Here is a 26,041-nt window from a genome sequence, read left to right as displayed (position 1 = left end):
TCACACCGTCGTTTCATTCTTTCTAAAAGGTTTCAACGGTTGCAATTCCCGTTCTAATCGATCAAAATCATTGTAATATTCGTGATCCGATTCTTCTTCGGAACTTCGTTGCCTAATTTGAGACCCGAAGGCACCATTTGGCAAAACTTTCTCCAAATCCGGTGTAGGGATACCCAAAGTCTGTGGCGTAAGCGGACCTTCGTCCTGTGACATTATATATTCTGGATTGTCTAGTGACGTCTTTCCTTGAATCGCTAGAAAATCTGGATATTTTCGGAAGCCATTGTTCAATCGCTTTGTTTCGGATTCTGGATAAAATAAAAATAATATTGATTTTATAAAAAACAGATATACACAGATACATATATATAAATTAGCAACTATACGTAAAATTATGTAGACATAAAAATACAAATTAATATATTGAAAGAACTCTCAAAAGTAGAGTTTAATGTATCTATTTTTAATATGGATAAATTGCTACGTATATCTATTACACAATATAGATAAAGTTATTAAAAATAATAGCAAATTTATAATTTAAATTCACCTATTGGTTTAGAATCCCCAATGAGATCTATATATTGTGTCGCATTAACTGATGGTTGTGGCGTCGGCACGAGATAATCATTTTCATCTATTGGCAAATCTAGTTTCAAGTTTCCAACTTGAGCTTGCTGTTGCACGACGTTCGTATTGAAACAATCATCCGTCACATCGCAATCTGTAATTTACCATTGCTTCATTAAATAAATAATTTATTCCGTAATGTTCAATATTTGTTTCGTAATGTATTATTCGATTCAATATCAATTATTGTCACAATCAGAGAGATTTCATTCGATTTTTTTCGCAATTAATATTTTGCTTACCTCTAACACCGACCATCTTCAATGGATCCGAACAATATCTCGAACTTGAGCTATCTGACCCTGCGACGTGTCCACAGTGACCATTGGGATGTGCGTAATGCGTACGTTGACCAGAATTGCCGGCCTCGTGCGACGCGTTTCCACTCTCATGATTTCCATACCTCAAGAGTTCTCTGTCCCAGTTTTGCTGATTTTGTGGCGTCGGAGAATCAGCGGCAAGTGGCTTACCGTTCGGCCAGCATGATTTTACCGGTGTATTTGGCGGCGAACCAGAAGTACTTGATGCGGAAATTGTGGGTGGAAGTGGAGCCCGCGATTTAGGTTGTAGGTACTCACCAGCATCTAACAGAGTTTCAGGACCATCCATCGCTGATGCAAGATTTCGAATCATCTCCTTTTCGTCCTACAAATTCACATTAATAATTGCTAAACAATGCTAAACTATATTATTAAAATTATTAAATAATTACTATAAAAAAGTATGTTAATAAAAAGATTATATTACAAAGATATGTTAGGAATGTGCTAATTTTATTATGTTAATAATTAGAAATTGATTAGATTATTACTAAGATCGCTATCTAATATATCTTAGTTTGAGTTGTATAAAAATGTATAAATGGATAAAATGTTGAGTTGTATAAAAATTGATATAAATAGTTCAAAGCATTATTGATAATTATAACGCTAATGAAATGAATTATATAATTTTAATTAACTAATATAATAATCTTCAGTAATAAAAAATGTTTTACATATGAATAAATATTACCTGTAGTGTATACGAAGGCAGTCTCATGTACTTATCTCCTTTAATGGCAAGATATCGACCAGGATCTCTGGACATTTTTGCGAAATCCTCTGCCAGTTCTTTGAAGCTAGGCCTGGATTCAGCGTCAAGCATCCAACACTTAATCATAATCATATATACATCAATCGTGCAAATCGCGGGCTGTGGTAATCTTTCACCCTTTTCCAATAATTCCGGCACATTTCGAGCGGAAACATTTTCGTACGGTCTACCACCATAGGTGAGGACCTCCCAAATGGTCACTCCAAAGGCCCATACATCCGATTTATGATTAAATACTCTATGCTGAATGCATTCTAATGCCAACCACTTGATAGGCATCTTCCCACCTGCAGCCTTATATTGTTCCTCGTTAATATCCAATAATTTAGCAAGACCAAAATCAGTGATTTTCACGCAATTTGGAGTTTGGACGAGGACATTTCGCGCTGCCAAATCTCGGTGAACCAATCTTCTTTCTTCCAGATAGGCCATACCTCTCGCAATTTGCGTGCACCAATTTAACAATGGTTTCGAACCGATTTTATCCTTGTATCTGCGTACAAAATCCAGTAGACAGCCTAGAGGCATCAACTGAGTCACTAACATCATCTGCGACGTCATGCATACTGCGAGTAATTGCAATAGATTCGGATGTTCGACACTAGCCATAATGTAAGCCTCGTCGAGAAATTCTTTGGATGTGTTCGCACCCGTACCATCATGAAGAACCTTTATAGCAACCGGGATCTTTACATTCTCTCCTTCGGGTACCCAGACACCTTTGTACACATTGCCGAAAGCACCGTAACCCAATATACCGCCCTTTCTCATCTCTTCTTCCTTGATAATTCGTAGTTTAGCGAGATTTGGTTTCACACCTGTCGGTCGAAGCGGTTCATTGTCGTCCAAACCAGTTAAAGCCATCGTCATCTTCACTGTATTCTCCTTAGCTTTCGTTCTTATTCGCCATAAATACAATAAAACAATGATGATAATAATAAACGCCATTAATACGATCCCAATGCCACCCCAAACTGCTGGATGAAAATCGTTTTCCATTTGATAACCGAGGCCTATAGTTTCTACGGAGCAGTACGGCTCGCTGTCAGGAGGAAAGATCTTGTGAGGATATTCTGGTGGACAGGTCTCCGTGCAATTAAAGGATGTTGTATTATCATCAGAATCATCTATCCTATCCTAAATATATAAATTATAAAATTAATTAGTATACAAAGCATGTTATTATAAGCAATACTTATTAATTATTATATATATATATTACGTGTATATATATATAATTATGTATTTTACGCATTTAATAAAGAAGATTATATTTGTAATATAATATTATTGTCTACGTACAATGTAAATTTTATAATTCCGGCATTTGTAACACTGATTAGAGCCTGGTCCAAAGCATCCTCGGCACTCTCCGAAACATGATATACATTGCTGCGTGTCAGCATCCGCGAAATGATCAGCAGGGCATTCATCTTCGCATTGCTCTCCTTTCTTATACTTGGTGCATTGTTGACACACTTGTTCGTGGAAACCGTATCCTGTGCATTTTTTGCAACGTGGGTGACACTTGCGACAAACAGCTTTTCCGGCAAGAGGTTTTAAAAGACCTTGCTCTAACTGATCAACCCACTCATAATAATGTCCTATAAATTTTAATAAAAATGTTTTTTATGCATGATATTTTGACATAAATATTTTTTATAACACACTATGAAAAACTATGTAAATATTACCTTGTCGTTACAAAAATATACTGTAATGAATTATTTTCAACTACACTCTGTGACATTTAATTTACTATTATTTTTGAACAATTATAGATCGAAATAATAACATAAGTTTTCAATACATATATTTATACTTACAATTAATACATAAATATTTTCAACTTTTTCTTGTTACAAAATATTCATACGTTAATACAAAAATTATGAAACAAAGTTATCGTATAACTTACCATCGGGACACGGCTCTCTCTTCTGTAAACATCTCTCTGGTACTTCGTCGTTCATAATTGCCTTTTCACAACTATGACATCCGTTGGCGCCTATGTTGTTCTCCGGTCCCTTGCAACCGCCCACGCAATTCTCGTGGCACTGTTTACATTGGCCATTGTCATTGTACTTCGAGGATGGACATTCTGGCACACAGAATGGTCCATCTCGCACGTGTTTGCACTTAATGCATTGATCGGCATTAGGACCGGTACAGGAGCTATAAGATGTGTCGCATTCTTCGTGACACATCTTACAGGTTTTATTGTCCGCTTGATAAATCCTGATAACACAATCGTAATCAATTATTAATTGAAATATCACCTAAGAAAGTAGATAATACGTAAAATTAAAAGCAAACAAGATCAAAATAATGAAAAAAGAATATAGCATGAAAAATTAACCAAAAAAATACAACACACGTAAAAAATCATTTAAATATAATTAATGTTCAGATTGTCACTCATGCCATTCGCGCTTTTAATACAAATGCGAATTAAAGCGGTTACGAGGAGAATGCACGTGCTGCATAATACACACGTAACTTGCTTACGAGATGGATGAAAAAAAACGGCAAAAATTGGGGCTTAGTTCTCGCGGAAGATTTACCTTCAATCCATGATCTAGGGGAGCAGTTTCGATTGGACAGAAGTCGTATTATTGAAATTTTCGTATTATAAAATTCTACGTTTGTTAACTTACCCTGGCGCATTGCAATCTTGAAGACAGTCGTTCCCTAAAATAACGTTCTTACACGACAAACATTGTGATGGTCCCGGTCCCCAACATCCTTCATCTGAACATTGCTCGTCACATATGAGGCCATCCTCAACTGCAATTCAAATATTCAAAGTAAGATTTTAAAATACAATAATAATTCACAAGTTAGAAAGGAAGCTTACAAGAATCGATACAGTTATTGATGCATGAATAACTTATTATGTATAATGTATACGTTAGAACAACCATGTATAAATATTTTAACTCAGATTTGAAAAAAAAATCACTATAACCAGGATCAATAAATAAATAAATAAAAGTTCAATAAATTCTTTATGATGTTCTAAAGATGCTCAATAGCATCGATATTATTGATATAGATTATCAGATTAATTTGTGATATTATTCCAACTTTAGTTTAGAATTACGTTTCAAGACGATATGTTAATAGGTATATAATTTGCAGAACAAGAGAAATAGATATAAAAAAAGTTATGCTAAAATATTATTAGACACTAAATTGTGTTTTGACCCACTTTTGACTATATATAAGATATTTTTCCATTTAAGTATTTATGTTATTCTTATATTGATCTAGTTTCATTATTGTTAAAAAAATACTGTCCAAATAATATAATAATATTATTAATAACATTTTTAATTTATATTGTTCAAAAAATAAAAATAAGAGCTCATAAAATAAAATTTATTAATTTATAATGAATATACCATCATAAACACAAAATTTAATACACTCAGAATACTTGTCTATAATAAAGAATTGCATTTTAAATTAAGAGAAACTAGACTTGTATATTTATTTCTTTATTATACTTACTGCATTCGGTCTCGTTTCGATTATTTGATAAGAGACTTTCATGTTCGGATGATTTTTTAATTCTGTTCCAATTGATACTTTCTGCGTAACATAGATTTTTGTTTTCCAAAATAGCGATCGAGCCGGAATAAATCTTCTTCAAGGAACTAAGACCGAAGGATATCAAAGAAGTCTTGACGATGTATAATGATGCAAAATATTCCGTGAGCGTTCTACCTCCAATCACCTCGAGGTTTCGAAAATACGAAAGGTTCTTGAAATCTTCATGATCTCCTTGAATATTGAGGTAACCTGTAATCTCTTTTAATGTTTTGAAGACTTCTAATTCATCAGGATGCATCTTGTCATATCGTTTGCCGAATGAGTAGTTTGGAAAAACATGTTGAAAACCTTCGAAACTCTGATCCAAAATCGTAATGGATCCTTCGATGATGGTACAATCCTTGAAGGTGTCGATATTACCGGAATGCACTTTCTCCACACCTTTGCAGGTTTTTGGACAAGGACCATCACAGGGAACACATTCACCATTCACCGCTTTCTTCTTCGGTGGACAGGATCTTACGCATGCACCATTGTCCTTTAAAAGATGTTCTGGACATCGTCTTACACAAGTCGCCCCGTACGCGTACTTTCCACCCGGATTGGCTTCCCATGAATATGTTGTTGGATTATATCTAAAAAAATTAAAATTAAAATATTAATTTTCTTATTAATTTTATCATATAAATAATTTGTGCCATAAGCAAACTTTATCTCAGTTTTCTCATATTAATTTATTATTTAGAAAAATTTAAAAGAATATTTGTTCAATAAATTGTGTTAAAAAAAATTAAAATATTTCTACGTATTATAACAATTTTCGCGGCATTTTATATCAATCTTGTATTAAAGATATATAAATATATAATGTGATTTACTTTTGCATAGGCGGACATTCCTGCGTGCACACGCCATCGTCAAAGAAGTTCTTACAGGCAAGGCAGTCGCTCTGTTTGGGACCGGTACAACCACCCGCGCAAAAAAGATGGCAACATTCGCGTGGATTAGGACCGAAGCACCTGCCCTGCCAGCATTGAGGCGAACAGTTCGTTTTCGAGAACTTCTGACAATTCTCTGGACCTTCGCCCCAGCAGCCCTGCTCGCAACTCTCGTCACATGCTGCACATCCGCGTTCCGGTGTTGTAAAATTATACACATAAAAGTATCGTCCTCCTTGGCCTGTGATTATTTCCTCCCAATTGATAGTCTTGATGTGGCAGAGATTGTAGTTGTTGTACATGCCCACGCTCCCATTGAGTATATCTATGACGAAATCAATCGCGGAAAGTTAGATATTATCGCAATAGAACAATAGTTTGTCTTAAATTTCACATTTAATTGTTCAATCGATAGTATTATTTTTAAATGATAATTTGAATTTGGATTTTTAATGATATTTTAAACTTAAAATTTATATTTAATTGTTAAAATGTTTTTATTTATTTGTATGTAAGGTAATAAATTATAAATAAATTATAAATTATACATATAAAAGTATAAATTATCAATTTTACTTATAACTAACAATAAATAAATATTCAGAGATATTTTTTAGAAATGTTTATTGCTTGAACTTCAATCCAGTCATATCAACTTGAATAATGTCTAAGATATAATAGATATTAATAAAATATAAAGTAAATAACGTACCTCTAAGGGATGGCATCTCCAGGTTGTGCATCTGACACATCGTAACGAAGAGGGCGAATTCGTGGTCGTGTATATTGAGTTTGAAAAGGGTCCTGCCACGGATGATCTGTAGGCTTGGGAGGACGAACCTGCGCACGTCCACGTGACTGATGAGCACGTAACCGGTGACCTCCCGTATGTGCTGGAGGAAGCTGAGGTCGAAGGTATTGTTTTGGAGCCATGTGATCTCCAGGTTGCCATCGACGTAAGTACAGTTGGTGTACCGGTCTCGAAGATTCCGGTAGTGATGTAGTTTGTTGGACGGTACGGAGAGACGGCCATTTGTACCGATGCAAACTACAAGCAAAGTAATTAACATATATAAGTACATATGCAAATCTATGTAAACATTAAGTTGTACATACAACAAAATATAAAAAGATTATTATTACATCAATTATTATTCTCTTTATGATTTTTCTATTACTTTATTAAAATTATAAAAAATCTAGGAAAAAATATTCATGATAATAGTAATAGTAATATATTATATTTTAATTACATCATTTAAAAAATAAATATATATATTTATAATATTAATTTTATAATATAATATAATTTTATAATATAATATTAATTTAAATATTATTATTCTTTAGTTTAATATCTATTTTTAAATACCATAATTTATCATTACATACATAAGTATTGTTTAAATATTCCATGTTCAAATTGATATTGAAGCTATGATTGTATTTAAGGAGTGGCGCTATCAATGTTATTACATCATTCTATCCTTGTTTTACGTCTATTAAACGAAAAAGAATGTCACATAACGCTAATAGCGCAATCTTTAAACGCAAGCTATAAATAATGATCTAACGGTATTTGTTTATCAATATGTATTATAAATTGTAAGCAACAATATCTTCTAAGTGTAAAATATATATATATATATATATATATATATATATTTAACATAGTAAGTTTATTGAGCATTCGAATAACGGTTGAAGTCAAATATTGAGATTAGATGCGGATTTTCTGTATATAGAAACCACATGTAATTAATTTCCGATTACGATAGTTTGTGTAGATACCACCCACAGTCAAGAGTATATTCTCGCGATCTATAGATAGTGTTCTATCCATGAAGCGTGTCATATAGTGGGCAAACTACCTTTATGAAATGCAGTACACGCGCCGTCGTGATTTCGTTGTGCAATTACGTTCTTGAGTTGACTGTGAGTTGAGTGTTTAAATGACGCATACAAAGGCACTGTATGTATATTTCGTGTATAAATTATGGTAAACGTTTGTGATTTACGAAACAAAGCAAGGAATTTTATTTTTGTAAGCCACAAAGTAACATGTATTTTTGGCAAAAGTGGTTGTTTAATTCTTGCGTAGATCCGCAAGAATTAATATTAACATTGAAAGATATTCGCATAAATTTTGCATAAATTACTTTCATACCAAATAAAATAAATTTCCTTCTTTTAATCCTTCTTTTGAAAAAAAACGCCAAGTTTTTATTTGGCCAGACTTTGTTAGAGGGGGAAATAAGTAACGTTTGTCAAAATATTTGATGCCTTCATATATGTTAATAAAAATAATTAATTTAAAACAGATATTGTTTATATAAATTTTGTTTGTAAATCAAACTCTTGTCTGTAAATCAAACGCTAAAATTTAATAAAATAATAAAATATAATTTTTATAATATCTGTAAATCTACATTTAATTAAAACACAGTTTTTTTTTATTAAGCAACTAAGATTACATTAACATAAAACATACTTATTACATGTAAAAATCTATGAACCTTTATTTTACATTTATTTTACTAAAATAATTATAAAAAGAATTCTGGGTAAAAAATAAAATATTTAAAATAATTAAATTTATACTTTTTATAATTTTTTATAATTTTTGATATTGTTTCGCAAAAAAAATGTGCTTTTTTTAAGAAATACTTACTTCTTTTATCATTTATTTTATTTCTACATGTATTATTTAAATTACACTCATAATAAAAAAATCAAGACACTTTACAGAAATATTTTCTTATTAAGTATTATTCTTCCTACAATAATTTTCAATAATTGACAATCATAAATATCGCAAATAATGTAATATAGAAATTAACCGAACAAGTAAATTCTCCTTGGCACGTAAAAACATTCATATAGAAAAGAGCCCAAGGTTTTATTAGATAGCTTCGCGCAAATTCTTTGCGAAGTAAAGAAATAATCGTCGCTGTGGAGAGCATAGTGACACGTTCGCTCTCCCGGAATTTGGTTTTGCTCGCAACTTGAATCGCACTCCCATCCTCGTGGACAGTTCGCAAACGAGTGGTTGCGATCGGCACGCGGTACCGAAAGGGCGGTCTTAATCTGATCGACGATCGGAATCATGCGAAAATAATTGCGCGGTAAGGACGTCCTTCTTGCACGAGATACCCAGGGGGATGTACCGCAGAAGAAGATTCATAGTCGTTGCCGACAATATCGGAGATCGTGGACCAAAGGAGGGAAAGAACAAACGTGAACTCGAGTATCTATGTATTTGTATCGACCAGATGCTACTGAGAGTCGCGGGATACCGAATGCACGTACTGTGGCATGGCGCCAGGATCCTCGAGAATGCAGACCGAACGTGGATCTGCATTGGCGATGGGATCACGTAGGTTTTCTGTCCTACGTGTCCCACAAACTCGAGTCGCATGGAAGATGAACGACTTGATCATAATGAAGAGGTATGGCAAATATTTATTGAAATATTTGTCCTACGATTTTTTTTCGTCGAAGGAGGATTATCGTAATAAAGATTTATAATATAAAAATTTCATATAACGTAAAGAGATTTTTGTTAACAAATAAAGCATTTTTTTCATAGTTTATATTATAAAATCTTAATGGATATTTTAAAGTATACCAATGATGAGATCAGATTTTCTGCGAATATATATTGAAGTAACAGTCCAATAATTCTTTGAATAAGAAAAAAAATATTCCTGTATAAAGTAAAAAGATTTATGAATTGATAAATAGGAAGAATTTTTGCTTTGATATAATTTTCATAGAAAATGCTGTTATGTTTCAAATTCATACCTATTAAAATATTAATTAACAAAGATACTTGTGTTCGTATTCTTGATGTTATATGAAATAAATATGTAAGAAAATACATAAAGAGCGACTTGTGTTCACTCGACTTGGAAGTAGCGATGATTCCTTTTCGAGCAATGATATGATTCTCTCTATATATTCCTTATATATCGTCAATCATTTATTATTTTATAATAAAATTAAGTTTTTCGCTTTTCTTTTAGATTTGTTTAAAAAGTTTAACATTTCAATTATATTTAGTTATGATTAGAACTTTACAAATAATAAATCATAAGTAAGAGAATTGAAATAAGTCTAAGTTTGTATTACATTATTGTTTGTACGTAACATTATTAACGTAACATTATTGTTTGTACGTAATTGTCATTGCTAAAAAAGAGCAATGTATTGCGTGACTGACATTTTTAGAGCTAATTGTCGACAGATGTTATCCGGAATAACGAATTATGACCTAGACTGAAACGTAAAGCGAACCGACACGTCGAGAAGAACTTATGGACACTCTGGCGTGTTTGGTGGAAGGTAGTCCGATAAAAAGGAACACCACAAGTGTGATGGCTGCACGGACGTTTAGACAGGAAGAAAGTGGAAGTTCGCTGAGAAGTGTCGGTTAAAGTCGACGGGCTGACACGTTCCTCGTTCTTGTTTTCCAAGCTCCGAGGCTTGCTCACCCGCACAGCACGAAATTCATCATTAGATCCTTGAACTGGGATACACCTCGGCAGAAACGTGGTGATTATCCCCGACGGCGGGGCTGCGAAAATTGCGGCGAAAGCCGTTTGTTCTCGCGCGTAGAATTAACATTCTGCCAAATTTATGACGCCTGCATCGCAGTTCAAGACAATGACGGTGATATTGATTACGGGCGTGGCGCGAGTACCTTCTTCTCCATTATTTAACAAAGTTCGCAGGAAACTCAACCTCTAGAACTGCAAGTGATTATTGTAATTTTGATGTTAGAAGTAATATATAATCGTAGTTAATTTTATTCGTTGAGGACATCTCTCAATCGCTTAGGAAAAAAATTTAGTCACAAATGGTATTATTTATAAAAAATTAAGAAAAATATATAAGAAAAAAGAAATATAGACTCTTAATTTATATTTTAAAAGAATTCCAGTATAAATTAACAAGAAGCTCTTTCACGTGTTATAAAGAAGATGTTTATGCTTTACACAAAGAGAATGACTTTTCAAAAGAAAAATTTTACTCTCAAATGTAGATTTAAATACAAATGATAATTTAACAAAAATCATGAAATATGAGTGGTAAAGAAGATATATAGGATGTAAAGAAACAAGTATCGATAGGACGTGACATCGAAATCCATGGTGAGGTTTCTTTTGTGAATGCGAAAATAGTACGTATGTTGCACTGAGCCATACATGGTTCTTCGACCACCTTTTGGAAGGAGAGCATCGAGAGATTTTTATGCGGCACTTTAAAATGCCCCCTTCTCCATTAAAGTCCCAAAGTAATACGAAATAACCGCAGGTCGATGGCGACGGCGGCAGCGGCGCCATTTATTTGAGCTCGTAAACATCGATACTGTCGAGTCTCACAATCTCCATCATCAAAATCGTTTCTGGGTGTTAAGGCCCTTCTTTCCCCCTTCTTTCTTTCTGCTCCCTCTGTAAAACGGAGCCCTGCGGCTAAATGCCCGACGAAATAAAATCCGGGTATCGTAAACGCGCGAAATAACTATTGGTTCGAACTGCTCGAAGAAGAGAAAAAGAGAATTCAAGGTGAGAAAGGATTTCGGAGTAGGGATAAAAAGAGAAAAATTGTGAGTGAGTGAATGAGAGAAAGAGAGAGGGGGGGGGAGGGAGAAAGAGAGAGAGAGAGAGCAATTTATTATTTTAAAAATCTATAAGTAAAATACTAAAATACTAAAGTAAAAATAAATAAATAAATAATTGTACAAAAAACACAATAAAATTGAAGTAATGAATAGTCTAACTTAATGAATACTAAAGGTTAAAGAAAAATTAAAAATATAAGAAGTATAAAAATAAGAAGTATAAATCTTTCGCTTTTTCAAAAAATTTAATAAGTAAAAAAGAGGAAATAAAATTTTATAGTGGATTTTATTGTAGGAAAGCGGACTGAATATGAAAAGAAAAAATAGAAAACTGAAAAATTTGTAAGGAAAAACAATTTAAGATCAAATACTGTTGAGCGGAAGAATAATAGACTCTATTTTATGAATCAAAAAAAGATGAACTTTATATACTACCACAAAAAAATATCATTTCACAATAAAACTCAATGTCAATGGATAATGTTTTTCGCATAAACATAATGTACATAAAATAATTTATGATTCAAATGGAAAACTACGTTGAAATATAGCAATCTCCATGTATTTGTAACCTCTTGGTTCCTATTTAAGTGGAACTGTACTGTGAGCTCTAAGATGAAAAGTTCATGTAGATATTAACAGATTATATATGTATCTATATGTTATCTTCCGTATTTTAAATATTATTTTCTATATTTTAAATATAATAGTATATATATATATATATATATATATATATATATATTATATTTAATATTAATATTTCTAAGNAATTTCCAATTTCCAATTTAATCTCGTTTGAACTGATCTTCTAATGCCTGTTCTACCAATGTAGTTTAATTTTAATCTTGATTCAATTTGTTCTTTATTCCTTTCTAGTCCTAAGAATTAGAAAAAAAATGAAAAACAAGTTCAATCAAGGTCAAAATTAATCTACATTGGTAAACACGGACATAAAACGCTTAACTCAGAGTCATCAAATAAATTTAATTCGCGGCTCGAGCAGCAGCCAATTCTGAAGCGTCTTATCACTGTGACATTGAAAGTATTCTAATTCACTAGTGTTGGGTAATACTAGACTTTCGTCGAGATTTAAAACGAATTGCTTTGTCATCACGATTGTTTACCTATATCCTAGCCGGTATGTATACAGATCCTCGTCGCGGAATCAGAGAATGAAGGACGAGAAGGATACATCTTAGCCGGGGTTGTATAAGTCTCGCATATACGTTATAACCGTGGCGTAACCATCCCAGGGCGTAACATTAATAGCTTTATGGTTTATTGCTTTCGAGTCTGCGGTTAAGTTCCTCCGCTCCCTGTGGCGCGGCTGGCCTGAAGGCTACGATGCGGTACTTTTGCGTGCGTTCATGTACCACCATTTTTCGATTTCGTTATGTCGACACGGTGGCATTTTATTCACATAGCCCCGCTCGATCATGATTCTTCCTTCTCCTGTTATTTTGTCTTTTCGCGCCACTGACGTTTGCAGCACGTTATATTTGAATTAACTCTTTAATACATTTTTATTTAACGCATATAATTAAACAAGCAAAGATCCTCTAAATCGCAAAAAGGTATTTTAGGAAAGAAAAAATTTAAAAAGTTATTTAACTCGAAGAGAATAATTTATGATGATCATATCGATTTTTCAGGTCATGTCATAAGATGTCATTAAATCGCAGTGCAAGGCTGTTTTCAAGAAAATTATTCAGACTATCTTCTTTTTTTTTACTCTCGTGTGTTAATAAAGCGCAAAATGAGGTGAGGAAATAATGACGAATCGAAATGAAGTACTGAGGACGGTACAGACAAGGAACAAATGATAGTTGTAGTATGCGCTTTGTTCGCTTCTTTCTTTCTTGACGATATATTGTACATTCGCTACATCTTCTCTCCATTTCTATCCTCTAGCGACTCCTTCTGCTTTTCTCTTTCTCATCTCACCTCGGTAACCTCAGCAGCGAACAAGCTGGACCACGCGTTCGTAGAGAGAACACATGGATTCATTTTTGTTTCTCAAATGTAAAATATTGATTTTCGATCACCATTCTCACACACAAACATCATTTTATTATGAAAAATCTTCTTATTATAAAAAATAATGTATTAATTTTTTTTGGAGTTATTGTTATTTTTTTTAATCTTTTATTTATTATAACATTTGAAAACCAAAGTGCCTATTATAATGTCTACTTAATTTCAATTTTTCTGTGAAGTACTTGATCTAAATGTTATTTGTATATACGATGAATATGATGTAAAATAATTATATAATAATTATTAAATATAAGCATTGGAAGTGTACGTGAATCGAATACTAAATAAAATAAAATATAATAACCTATTGTAAAATATTATAGATAAAATATTATAGATGAAATTTTTAAACTCAGATAAATAGGAATTTATATTTAGTATATCTTTTTAATATATCTTAATTATATTAAGTATATCTTTTGTATATGTATAAATAAACATTTTGAAATAAAACTATCTTTCATTTATATTTTCATTGCGACGAATAGAGACTTCTAATGAATTTTACGTGAATAACAATTACAATATAGATACATATAGATATATGTTGGTATATATTCACAAATGTATTAAATCTCGCAGATGAAATAGGAAATGATATTATATGGAGCATCATAAAAATTGTTGAATGACTGAGAGTTAATTAAACTTTCTACTGCGTTGTCCAACTAGATTACGTGTGATAACATTGATTCTGGATTCAATGCGTGACGTTAGCATCTATTAGGAATTACATATTACTTAGTCAAAAGGAGTCTGTACTGCTGTTATCTAGAGAGAAATAGATTTCCTTCATATAATTTGCGAATGCTAATACGCTGAGAAGTGAAATCTAACTTATGATAAATGCTCTTTCTTCGTCGAAAGATACTTTATAGTAGGTGTTTAGTGAGTTGCAGTATATAATGCGCGTCCCGTCGCATTCTCGCGATAAGCATATTTATTACTTCGCTAGTTATTTAAATAGCATTCAATTAGCATATTTATTTACTAAGCTTTTATTAAATATAACTACTGAAAATCTAGATTTTTATATATGTATATATGTAACTTATATTTATATAACACCACTTTTTAATTATTTTAGATAGATAACTCAGTTATTTTTCATGTTATGTGATGTGAGATATTTTGAATAATACTAGAAATAATAATATGATATATAAATTTATTGTGATATTTATTGTGAAGTGACATTATAGGCTGCATTATGCGTTCAAATCGTACGAGTTTGAATCGCCTGTAACTCTCGTTTGTTGATGCATACATGTTGATGCAAACTTATGCAGCAGATAACAATCTTGCCTGAGTGCTTTTCACCGTTGATCTAGTGAAGATTTTGATATACGAGCGTCTTGTACTCGCAATTACACGATGTTTTGTCTGTCTTTGGAATTACTTAACTGTAGATAAACGCGAATGCATTAAAACATTTTAAATTGCGTGATATTAAATCAGCATATTTATTTATCCAAATGTCCTCCCTTCCTTCCCCAAATATTCCCCTTCTCTCCACGTGTTAATAACAACTGATTTAGAAAATCAAATATACGAGGGATTGCGTTATTTATGCACTTTCATATTTATATAGCTTCAATTTTTGCGCTGCATCCTTTAAGGCATTTTCCTCTTGGAGCAAACAATCATATTCATTCTTAAGTCGTTTTAAATTGTAAATTACGCTAACTATGCAAAAAATAACTTCGACTTATGCGCTACGCTTACCAAACAATTTTTGCGTTACAACCCTTAAGGGACTTTCCTCTTGGAACTAGTAACATTCGTATCTAAGTCAGATCATCAAGTTAAGAATTGTGAAAATACCTTAACTGTGCAAAATATATTTTTGATTCATGCGCTATGAATTCCAAGCAATCGCATTTCTATTAAAAAATCAGAGATTATAATGTAAGGGTTTGAAGAAGTGCCTGATAAGATAAATAAACCTAATATTCAAAAAAAATGAATGAAATTACTCAAATAAATTTCATTTTTATTAAGAAACGAAGAAATATTTTTAATAACGTAATTGTTTGGAATACATAGCGCATAAATCGAAAATATACATTGCACAGTTGAAGCATGTATTTTCACAATTTTTAATTACAACTAATTTAAAATAATTTTTAATTATGACTTACAATTAGATTCAAATATTACAGTTCGCTCTGAGAGGGAAGCCTCTTAAGAGTTGCAGTGCAAAAATCGAAATTGCTTGAGAATAATAGCGCATAAATCGGAAATATTTTTTGCAGTTAAATAGTTTTATTTTGCTATTTTAAACGACTTAGGGATGAATATGACTATTTGCTCCAAGAGAGAAGTGCCTTAAGGGATGTAGCATAAAAATTGAAGCTATGTGAATATGATAACATATAAATAGCGCATAAATCCTGTGTATTTGATTTTTCAAATCGGTTGTTATTAACACGTGAGGAAAAGAGAGGGAGGAACTGACTGACAGCCTACTCAGTTCTCCCACAAAAAAATTTTTTTTTAGTTAAATAAAATAAGCACCAAAATTTTTTCTTGCGGATTTTGAAAGCGCATAAATAGCATATTATTATATAATTTATTCATTAAGATTTGTAGAGGGAGAGGCAGCTAGACAGACGTCTAATAGAAAAGTAATAGGAATTTATAATATCAAGTGTTCTTAAATTGTATGTAATGCGTGCTAATTTAAAAAAAAAATTCATACTCATCGAAGGAATGTTTGGAAATAAAATTCAACAGTTGATCAAAACAAAGATGTATGCAGGGATAAAAGAATCAATTTATCTCGTAGCGCGAATCTTGTAGAAGACATCGACCACCTTAAGAGAAGTATACATCTTTTCTTTGCTTGTTAAAGAAGAAATCGAACATCATAATTGTGTTGTTGTTTCGAGGAGTGTTAATATGTAAAACAGCAAGAAACATCATTATAAATTAGAATTTCATATATCGTACTATATTACGAATGGTATCATTAAGTTTTGATTGTATAATATACACATATGTTCATCCTTTTTTTGTTGAATTATTTTAAATCTTTTAAGACTTGACGAGACGACCAATATTCCTTTAATTTTTCGTAAATCATGTAGAAGATATCAGCGAAGAATGCTAAAAATGTACTTTTCTGCAATCTATTATAACAATTATTTTTAATCCATTTTAAATTAAATTTTTGATATTAATATTTTTTAATCTATACAAATAGTAACTGCAAACAATTCTATTTTTAAATATTTTAGAATGAGCATTGTCAATTTCTTTTTAAGGTAACTTTTTTTAAAAGATTCACAGTGCTATTTCTCAAATCAAAATCAAATAAAGCTGAAAATTGTATTGACATTCACACTTACATCGTTATTCTAACATACTAATTTCCAGGCTTTCAATAATCCAAAGGAATCAAATTTTAATTTCGAGATTTGAGACTATATGTAGAGCTATCATTTTTTCGAAATTGAACTCGTGCAAACGTAATCATCGATCGATGATCGCCTGGTTGATAGCACTTATATGTGGGCGTGTACCTATATATTCTCCTCGGCATGCAATAGCCCACTCGAATCGCGACGTAGATCCGCAAATATCTGACCTCAGGCCAGTATCGTTTAGCCGGTAACATCCCTGATCATGCAGCACCGAGTCTCTTATCCTTTTTGTAATGCGTACTAAATTACCTGTCCCTTTTAACGTCGTGTGTGTAACTTGAAATGCTTGATGGATGCCTCGCGGGCTTAACTTTTCAAGTGTGGGAAAGATTACGTGAAAACTTGGGAAAACAAGAGATTTTAAGAAAAATTTAGTTTACTGAGCTGTAAAAAAAATTAAATGTGATTATTGTTTATAAAGCTCTAGTAAACAAATTCAATGTTATACATGTAGCAAATTTATCAAATTAGAAATTTGCAAATAAGTTTTTTAAATTCTATACATGTGCATGTATTTTTCGGAATTAAATTTTATAAATAATAAATATTTATATTGATGAATCATACATCAGAAAATTAACTGAAGAATTTTATATTGTTATCAATAGTTGTTATACAATAAAAATATAAAATAAACTATCATTGTTTAAGTGATTATTTTTATTTTCACTTAAAATTTGCAATAATTCCTTTAGATATCTTTAGATATCTTTTAAAAAAGAGATAAAAATGATTTCAATTAAAGTAACCTTGAGAATATAAAGAGAAATTCGGTTCTACTGATAGAAATTTGTTCGTGAGTTTATACGAAATGTACTAAGTGTATATACATCGCATTGGATCGGAATGCAAGCGATAAGTTTAAGTGATGGGACAATTAAAGAGCAATTAAAGTTGCAACACATCAGTAGGATAGAAGGCCGAGTCGATAAAAATGTTAGTTCAAACAAGAAATTTAGTTTCCCACGTTGATATGTTAATTGTATTTAGTTAACTGTATCATTGCAGTTTCTTTCCAAAATCTGAATTCGCTGAGTAATATGCAAAAATATCAATTTTTTGCGTAATATACAAGATATAATTTGTACTTTCTACGTTTGTATTTTGTGATGGAATGATTGGATTCCATGTCAATTTTTCTCCAGCATGTCCATCTTCAATAAAATTCAATAAAATTCTTTTAGATACGATTAATGAAAAAACCACCCACATGCCTCTCACCCTTATCGTCCACCCACATTTCTCTGTTAGACTTGTTGGTGCCTATGGGCATCATCCTGATCGGATGTTCAACCATCGATCAACTTGCAACGAAAGAACCATGTATTTGAAATGTTATATATTGAAATGCTATATATTTCATCTTCTAATCGTTTAAAGAATTTTTCGTCTTTGCTATTTGGTACATAAGGAGAGACAACTATTAGATTTGGTTATAGATGATGGAAAGATTTTATTCCTTGATTTTTTTCGATCGACATGATATATACACGGATAACTTCATTTATAAATTTTCAAATCTATGGCTACGTTGTTGTCAGTTACATTAAATATAGATATAAGTGACAATAACAACATAATAAAATAAGTAGAGATATGGGGAAACAAGAATTGAGTATAAATCAAAAGTTCCTAAGATAGTTAAAAGAAATAATTGCAAATCCAAGAAATTGTTTATAGTTGCATATCGAATGCGATCGTTATTCAAAATTGCATTGTATAATACAATGTTATAAATTATTTCGTAGAAAATGCATATCATATATGTTACATCATGATTAATTTTATTATGTGTATATATATTTTATTATGTGTATATATATATATATATATATATATTCAGACAAATTAGATATATTCTTTACATCTCATTTCGAGTCTCTCATCCAATATCTCACTCTCATTCTGAATAATGACATCGCAATGTTGTAAACAAAATCCGAGACAGTGTTCTTCATCGTCGCGTTTTCGCGTGTCATCACGTCAATCGGCAACGATTGCCACCTTAAGTCTCTCTGATTCGGCATACAATGTGCAGCTTAAGAAAAAACATTGACAGCTCCATTTGTGTTGCATTCAAAGATCTCACCTCGATCATATCGACGATACCCATTGTTGTCATATTCGCGATCGCACGCGTCATCTTGCATCCAAAACCCTTAATTAACCTTCGACAGTATGCATTAATATCGCGAACGATACGAGTTCGGCCACATTGATGAAATGAATGCGAGGTCGTTAAGTTGACGAGTACGCACCTGTGAGACCACCTGTTACCGGTTTCACCTCAGGATTGTCGCACGAGCCCGCGAAATGCCCGCCAGGCAGGTTGCGAGAGACGTCAGGCGAAAATGATTAATAAGAATCGACTCATCTGTTATACCGCGTGTGCAATCTCTCCTTGGAATGCTGCCTCAATTGAATCGCAGAGCTGCGCGCTTGTTGACAATCATCACGTGTTCATTGCTTATTCTGAACTGATTAATTTTGCTAGATAGTTCTGATAGATTTAAAATCGTACTAATAATAATAATAAAATTTTTGAAACAAATTTTCTTATTATACATAGTAAATATTCAGTATACGGAATGTATGTATAAATAACAAAAATTTCTCATTGTCAGAAGAATTAGATTTATATTGTTATTTGTTATTCTTACTATAAATAGTATAAGAATACTTTTAATTATAAATAATGTAAATCGTGACTTTTAGTTGCGCTTCAAGTTGTTTATAATATTAAAATTTCGAAGATTGGAAGAAACCTTATGCCTCAAATTTTTAGTAGAAATAAACGGAATTTAATTAAGAATATTATAAAAAAGCAAATAAAAGCTGTATAAAAAAAGAAAATAAAACAAATAGATGATCGCAAATATCCAAGACACATTAATGCTTTTAGAACATATCAGGAGGAATTTTAGTAGAAAAGAAACGCGCGATGGTTCTGAATCCTCATTCATTAGATTCAGTGACGCAATTCTCTAGTACATAAATATAAATCCACCAAACATATTGAATGGTTATATTTCATTGGCGAGCAAAAAATGTGAACGTCCCTCGGAAATGTGACATCTCAATCCGTCTGTGGGATCTCGTCGATATTCCGAGCGGTCAATTAAGGCATGCCTCCCAGATGTCCCCGTCTGGTCCTTGCACGCACGTATATCGTTGATGACGATAAGTCGAATGAGAAAACGGTATTACCTACTGTGCGGTATCTCGCTTCAGTCTCGATGGATGCTTATGCTTCGATAATCTCTCTTTCTGTAGCTCTGCCGTCTTGTTACTTACTCCTTATTTATCCGCTGGATACGTTGGAAGATACAATCTGCCGCAGGATCCGTTGAAGATGAAGAAACTGGAAGGAGCAATGGGAGAGAAAGCGAGATTCCCTAGCTACCCAAGAAGAAACATCGTAATAATTAATATGGCTGATCAAAGGGATGATACTAGCTATATCGAAGAGTCTGACCTGCAGAGAGACAGGAATTCTCCGAGATTCAAAGATTAGATCAGTACTCAATTGTTGAATGAAATCACTTCTCGTGGCCAAGAGGTATAATGAATAAAACTTCTTGCTGCTTGTCGATTATTTCTGAAGGCGAAAATATAAAATAAATGAAGAGCTTGGGGCAATAATTAACTAAGCTGTGCGAGTAAAAACTTTGTCAATCTTTTGGCGTATGTCTCATTTACGGTTTCGATTACAATGCCAATCAAATATTCTTTTATCCTTTGAGATAACACATTAAATAAGGCTTTAAGAACTGCAGGAATCATCTCATTAATAATCATGGCTTTTGTTATTATTATTCATCTACTTAAAACAAAATATAATAAAATAGAAGTTTTTAAAATATTTCATAAAATATTTTATCATAGAATTTATTTTAACTTTATTTATTCCGTTTTATGATATAATGTAGCACAGAATAGAGTTTTTGATATTAAAAATATAGAAATATCATTAAAATGTAATTCTGTAATAGCTATTAAATAAAATAAAATAATATAAATTACGTATAGCGAGATTTCAAAAAATACAAGTCATGCCGAATGATTATCGAGGTCGGACAGAAATTGATGAATTCTGTAATAAATGTCAGAAAAGTCTATCCTACGCGAAAGTCAGCATAATCAAAATCGAGATACGTCAGAAGATGAATTCTAAAATTGCTATGTCATAGGGCACTTAATTTTTTTAAAGGAATTCGATTTTTTTAATTGATGTGTCGGACATTTCCTTTCCCTTACGTAAATAATATCCTTGCGTCTTTACGTGGCGGATTATCGAAGCTGCACTCGTCTTTTAATAGACGCTTTATTCCGAAATGTGATACGCCTTAAAAGCCGAGAACGATAAAGGCGGTCGATTAATTTACTGCGGCTCCATAATCCCTTCAAGGTGAATTCTTCTCTCTCACCGAATCTTATCATCTCTCTCTCTCTCTCTCTCTCTCTCTCTCTCTCTCTCTCTCTTCCTCTCTCTTTCTTTCTTTTCTTCTTGATTTGTTGTTCATCTCTTATTCATTCTACCTTTTTCTTCCAAGAAAATAGAGGCTATAGAGAGCACAACATGGCGAACGTTTTACTCCCGCTTAATGGGAAAGAAATCGACTCAGGACTTATCACTTTAATGGAAACCTTTATGGAGGCCACTTTAGGCGATATCTTCTCGTGTCCGCAACGAATTCTGGTGTTCAAATGCACTGGACAAACTGCACTTTTTAGCTGCATAATGCGCAGCTTCTACGATTATTGTGTTAAAGATTGTGGAAAGACATTCTAACACTCTTTTCATTGATCATATCAATTCGTTTCAGATTGATACTCGCGAATGGAATTCTAAAAGCCGTCCATAAAAATGGCGCAGTTTTTGAAGAATGCTGCAAGATTTGATTACACTATCCATCTAAATATTTATATAAAAACTATTAGTAATAGTCTAATAGCGTTACGTGAAAGTATTCAGATGGTCTCCTGAAATACATATACTTTTTTATAAAATTCAATTGAAGTGTTTTCGAACAATTTATTATAAATCTCTCAGACGATTCATATTTATTATTCATCAACCAAATACTGTTAAGGCGGATGATAGTTTCAAACGCCTACATTTTCATAAAGCGTATAATAAATCAAAATTGTAAAATAAAATCGATGTCGTTTCACTCTTTAGCTGTTATCCAACAAAAGAAATTCTGTGTCTGAGATAAGCACCTGCCTGTGATTGCGATGCTAAGAAGATAGCTGTTTGCTGCGTTAGAATACAGTTAAAGAATTATGATTTTATAATTTACATTTTTTAATTTTTGTGTCTACATAATTTTGAGTTAATACAAATAGGTGACTAAAACTTTAAAGTATAAAAAAATTGTGATCGTTTATATAAAACTATCACAATTTTAAATATAACTGTTAAGAAATATATTAATTTATATGATTCACATTTTTAATCAATTCCTATTAAAAATCTCTTTCAGGCCGAATTTAATTTATATTGACACTTAACTCTCATCAAGAAATCATCGAAGCCTGCAGAAACTTCCGTAAACCGCGTGTGGTCCATTGAAACCGCATGATATGACAGTTGATATCTAATAAATATATATCAATGATAATAAACGCAATGGCGATCTCGCGGCGGTCATCAACACCAATGTAAACATCAGACTTTATATGGGTCAAGCTCTTGCGGATTGCGTGTCGGAGAGTGCGTATGCTGTACCACATTCTCGATCACTACTCATAGATGCACTTACACGGTCATGCGCAACATTAGGCGCTCTCAATCAGGGACGAATGGTAAGAGGTAAGATTTTAAGAGGCGTGAGTTTCGTCATTCTCTCCTTTTTTACCTTCCCTTCATAGGAGAGGAAACGGTACTTTCCACGTATTACGAGTAAAAGGGACTCTTTGGCCAAGCGACGCCCACGCGAAGCTGAAGCACCGCTTCGCTTTCTACTTTTCTACGGTCTCCCTCGATGATCTACGACCAAGGGTCTCCGCTATACTAGGAAGAACGGAATACATTTATACTCCTATTAAAAAGCTGACTCGTAGCAACTCTTATGCGCCAATAAATTACATTACTCTACCAACGTCAGATTTGTTACTAATGCTCGCAAGATTATCATCTCTCTTTTATTACCGACATGTTCACATTCCTCAGAGATTTTGTTACTCCAATAATATTGAATATTTACATTATAAAAGAAGAGAAAGTAAATATAATTATATGATAAATAAATATGATATATATAATCAATTTATATTATAAAGGATCTAAATTAATAATTTAAATTAATAATTGTTACAATTAATTTAAATTAATAATTGTAACAATTGTAAAAATGGAATAAATATATGCCGTAGTACTTTCTAATGATAAAATCAATAGTCATTTTAAAATCATTAAAATTAACAATAAAAAATTGAAAAATGTATGATAGTTTATATTTAATCGTAACTAAATAATTTCATAATGCATACGTTAGTTTTATTTAAAAAAATGAACTATTATATTTATTCCAATTTTATGCATGAAAGCAAAGAATTACGATCATACTTTAATGTCGGAAATAATTCTCAAATCGATCATAATTCCGTTTTCGCAACTTCCTCTTTCTCTTTTCGAATGGAAGTAGTTACGAAACTCACTTTTCCCTTTGACGAACTCAGTTGAACTGACATCTGTAGAACTTGGTTGAATTAACGCATCGCAGCTATCGGCGACGATTAGTAGGAGGAATGTGACGCCGAGGAAGTTGCAGATCAACAGCGCTTGTGACCTGTATCGGTGGTTGAACATGATGAGCTTTCATGCCCTTCACGAACCCGTAGGCCTTGTCAAGGTGAAGATCTGAGTGAAGATTCCCTCTTCTGCTTCGTGGACTCGTCGATTGTCACGAACAAGGAGAAGATCGGAGGAACTTCGGAGAACTGTTTCCGCCGCTGCCATCGCTCTCCCTTCTTCACTGTGCATGTCACATGTCTGGCATTAAAGTCATCATGAATGTCTGAAATGAGAAAAGTGGCAATCAGTGGAAAAGTAGCGCACGATGTTAAGAACACCGTATTTGTTCAATGTACGTTTGATACAAATGCGACTCTCTAATCTTCTATAGCATATTTCTTATGCTTGATCTCTCTTTGCATTAAAAAAGGAGAAATGGTGCTACAAGCTTCATTTACTTATGTTTCGTTCACTTTCTTTTCTACCACGCTTCAATTATATCCTCACGAGTCTTACTGATTCAAGCTAGATGTTGCATATTTTAAAATAAGAGAAAAGTTTAGGGATGCTTGAGGTCATAAAGATTTACTCACATTTGGAATTAAATGTTTGATGAAAATGTGATTATATGTTTTTATACGAATATTAAGCGAGATGAGACGCGGAAAACAATCAGTATAAATCCTCCCGTGTTGAAATCTCTGTTATTTTCATTATTTCTAAAGTATTTCGCGAGTTACGCGTATAAATCAATAACTATATGCCACTAAAATGAGTTATGCCGATTGGTGTGCTTGCAGCACATATTTCTAAACTACCCTGGCAACAATATTTATTTTGTGTGTCTGAATGCATCCTCTATCATATCACGTAATATATGTTACATGTGTTTTACACTGTACTCTGATGAATAGCGCGACAGAATCGTAAATATCCGCGTCGTGTGTAGACAGACTATTAATTTTAAGTCAATTAATTGGAATTATATTTATAATTAGCGTGATAAAATTATTCACTTTATTTAGAAAATAAACATTAATGCTATTAATGACATCAAATATTAATTTCGTGAAAATTACTTATTAATTAAAAGCATTAAATTAATGTTCATTTCGTGTTAAGTAAAGAAAAAAGATTATATTCGTTGTAATTAAATGTTTAACCTTATGTTTTTATCATACATCCAGTTTTCTCATTAATTTAATCTGTATCGGCATCAAATGGTTTTTATACTCGGTCTCCAGACCTTAATTTCAAAAAAGCATGTAGCTACAAAAAAGCATTCACTCATCTTCTACAGTGGTAGTGTTGTGTCATCGCCTCGTTTATGGACTACCTTCGACGGAGTGTATCGTATTAGAAGATGGCAAGGGAAAAATAAGAAGAAACGAAGAAGAGAAAGACGAGGGGATGATGGCAAAGAAAGAAGGGGCGAAGATCAAAAAAGAGAGGAAGACAATGCAGCTAACAGCAGGTGTCTGCTCGCTTGTCCGTTCCTCCTTTTTTTCTCTCATTCCCGTTCCCTCCTTTTCGTCGCGATCTCATCCAAAGAGATCATCCCAACACTCACATTCACATACTCAGTTCCCTCTTTGTTCTTTCGCGCTTCCCGCAGAGTGGCGAACACGAGTTCCCTTATTCGGATGCGACAAGCGAGGATCAACTTAAACAAATGACGTCGAGCCGCGCGCGCGACGGCAGTTTGATTGCGGGTGTCTCGTTAAGGTCGCCTCTTCAGATCCCTATTAATTACGATCGATACCTGGCGACGAACTATCGACGACGAGGCGCTTGATCATGTCGCTCGTGATAGTGCTACGTGTTTATCTCCACCCTCCACGACGCGATTCTTCTCGGTCGTCGCGGTACCACGCTGTCTGCCAACAAGAAAGACGTGGGAGACCCTGGAGTGCTGCTCGGATAACAGAATGGTCGTAACATGTCGCGTATGCAAGCTGCACACAGTACACACTTCCGCAAACCAGTAACAAATCCT

At 32.9% G+C, this 26,041-nt stretch overlaps 1 protein-coding gene across 1 annotated transcript; it reads right to left on the bottom strand.

Moving 5' to 3' along the window:
* On the bottom strand, positions 1-24,120 carry LOC105627284 (epidermal growth factor receptor). The gene is made up of 11 exons (XM_012208570.1): positions 23,970-24,120; positions 6,931-7,266; positions 6,159-6,543; positions 5,239-5,915; positions 4,383-4,512; positions 3,644-3,963; positions 3,024-3,329; positions 1,645-2,852; positions 873-1,275; positions 551-724; positions 1-308 (listed from the first exon to the last, which is right to left on the bottom strand). Exons 1-11 carry the CDS (start codon positions 24,118-24,120, stop codon positions 1-3), a joined length of 4,398 nt encoding a protein of 1,465 aa, XP_012063960.1.
* Between the last annotated feature and the right edge of the window lie 1,921 nt (positions 24,121-26,041).

The sequence above is a fragment of the Atta cephalotes genome, assembly GCF_000143395.1.
Source record: "Atta cephalotes unplaced genomic scaffold scaffold00008, whole genome shotgun sequence".
Taxonomy (NCBI): Eukaryota; Metazoa; Arthropoda; class Insecta; order Hymenoptera; family Formicidae; genus Atta; species Atta cephalotes.
The sequence above is the reverse complement of the archived record's forward strand: the minus strand, read 5'-3'. Positions and strand labels throughout refer to the sequence as shown.

Coding starts and splice junctions, on each gene's coding strand:
- LOC105627284 (XM_012208570.1), bottom strand. CDS start 24,120: ATGTTCAACCACCGATACAGGTCACAAGCGCTGTTGATCTGCAACTTC. Junction 6,544..6,930: donor GGAGATGCCATCCCTTAGAG/GTACGTTATTTA, acceptor ATTTCGTCATAG/ATATACTCAATGGGAGCGTG. Junction 725..872: donor GAAGATGGTCGGTGTTAGAG/GTAAGCAAAATA, acceptor GGTAAATTACAG/ATTGCGATGTGACGGATGAT.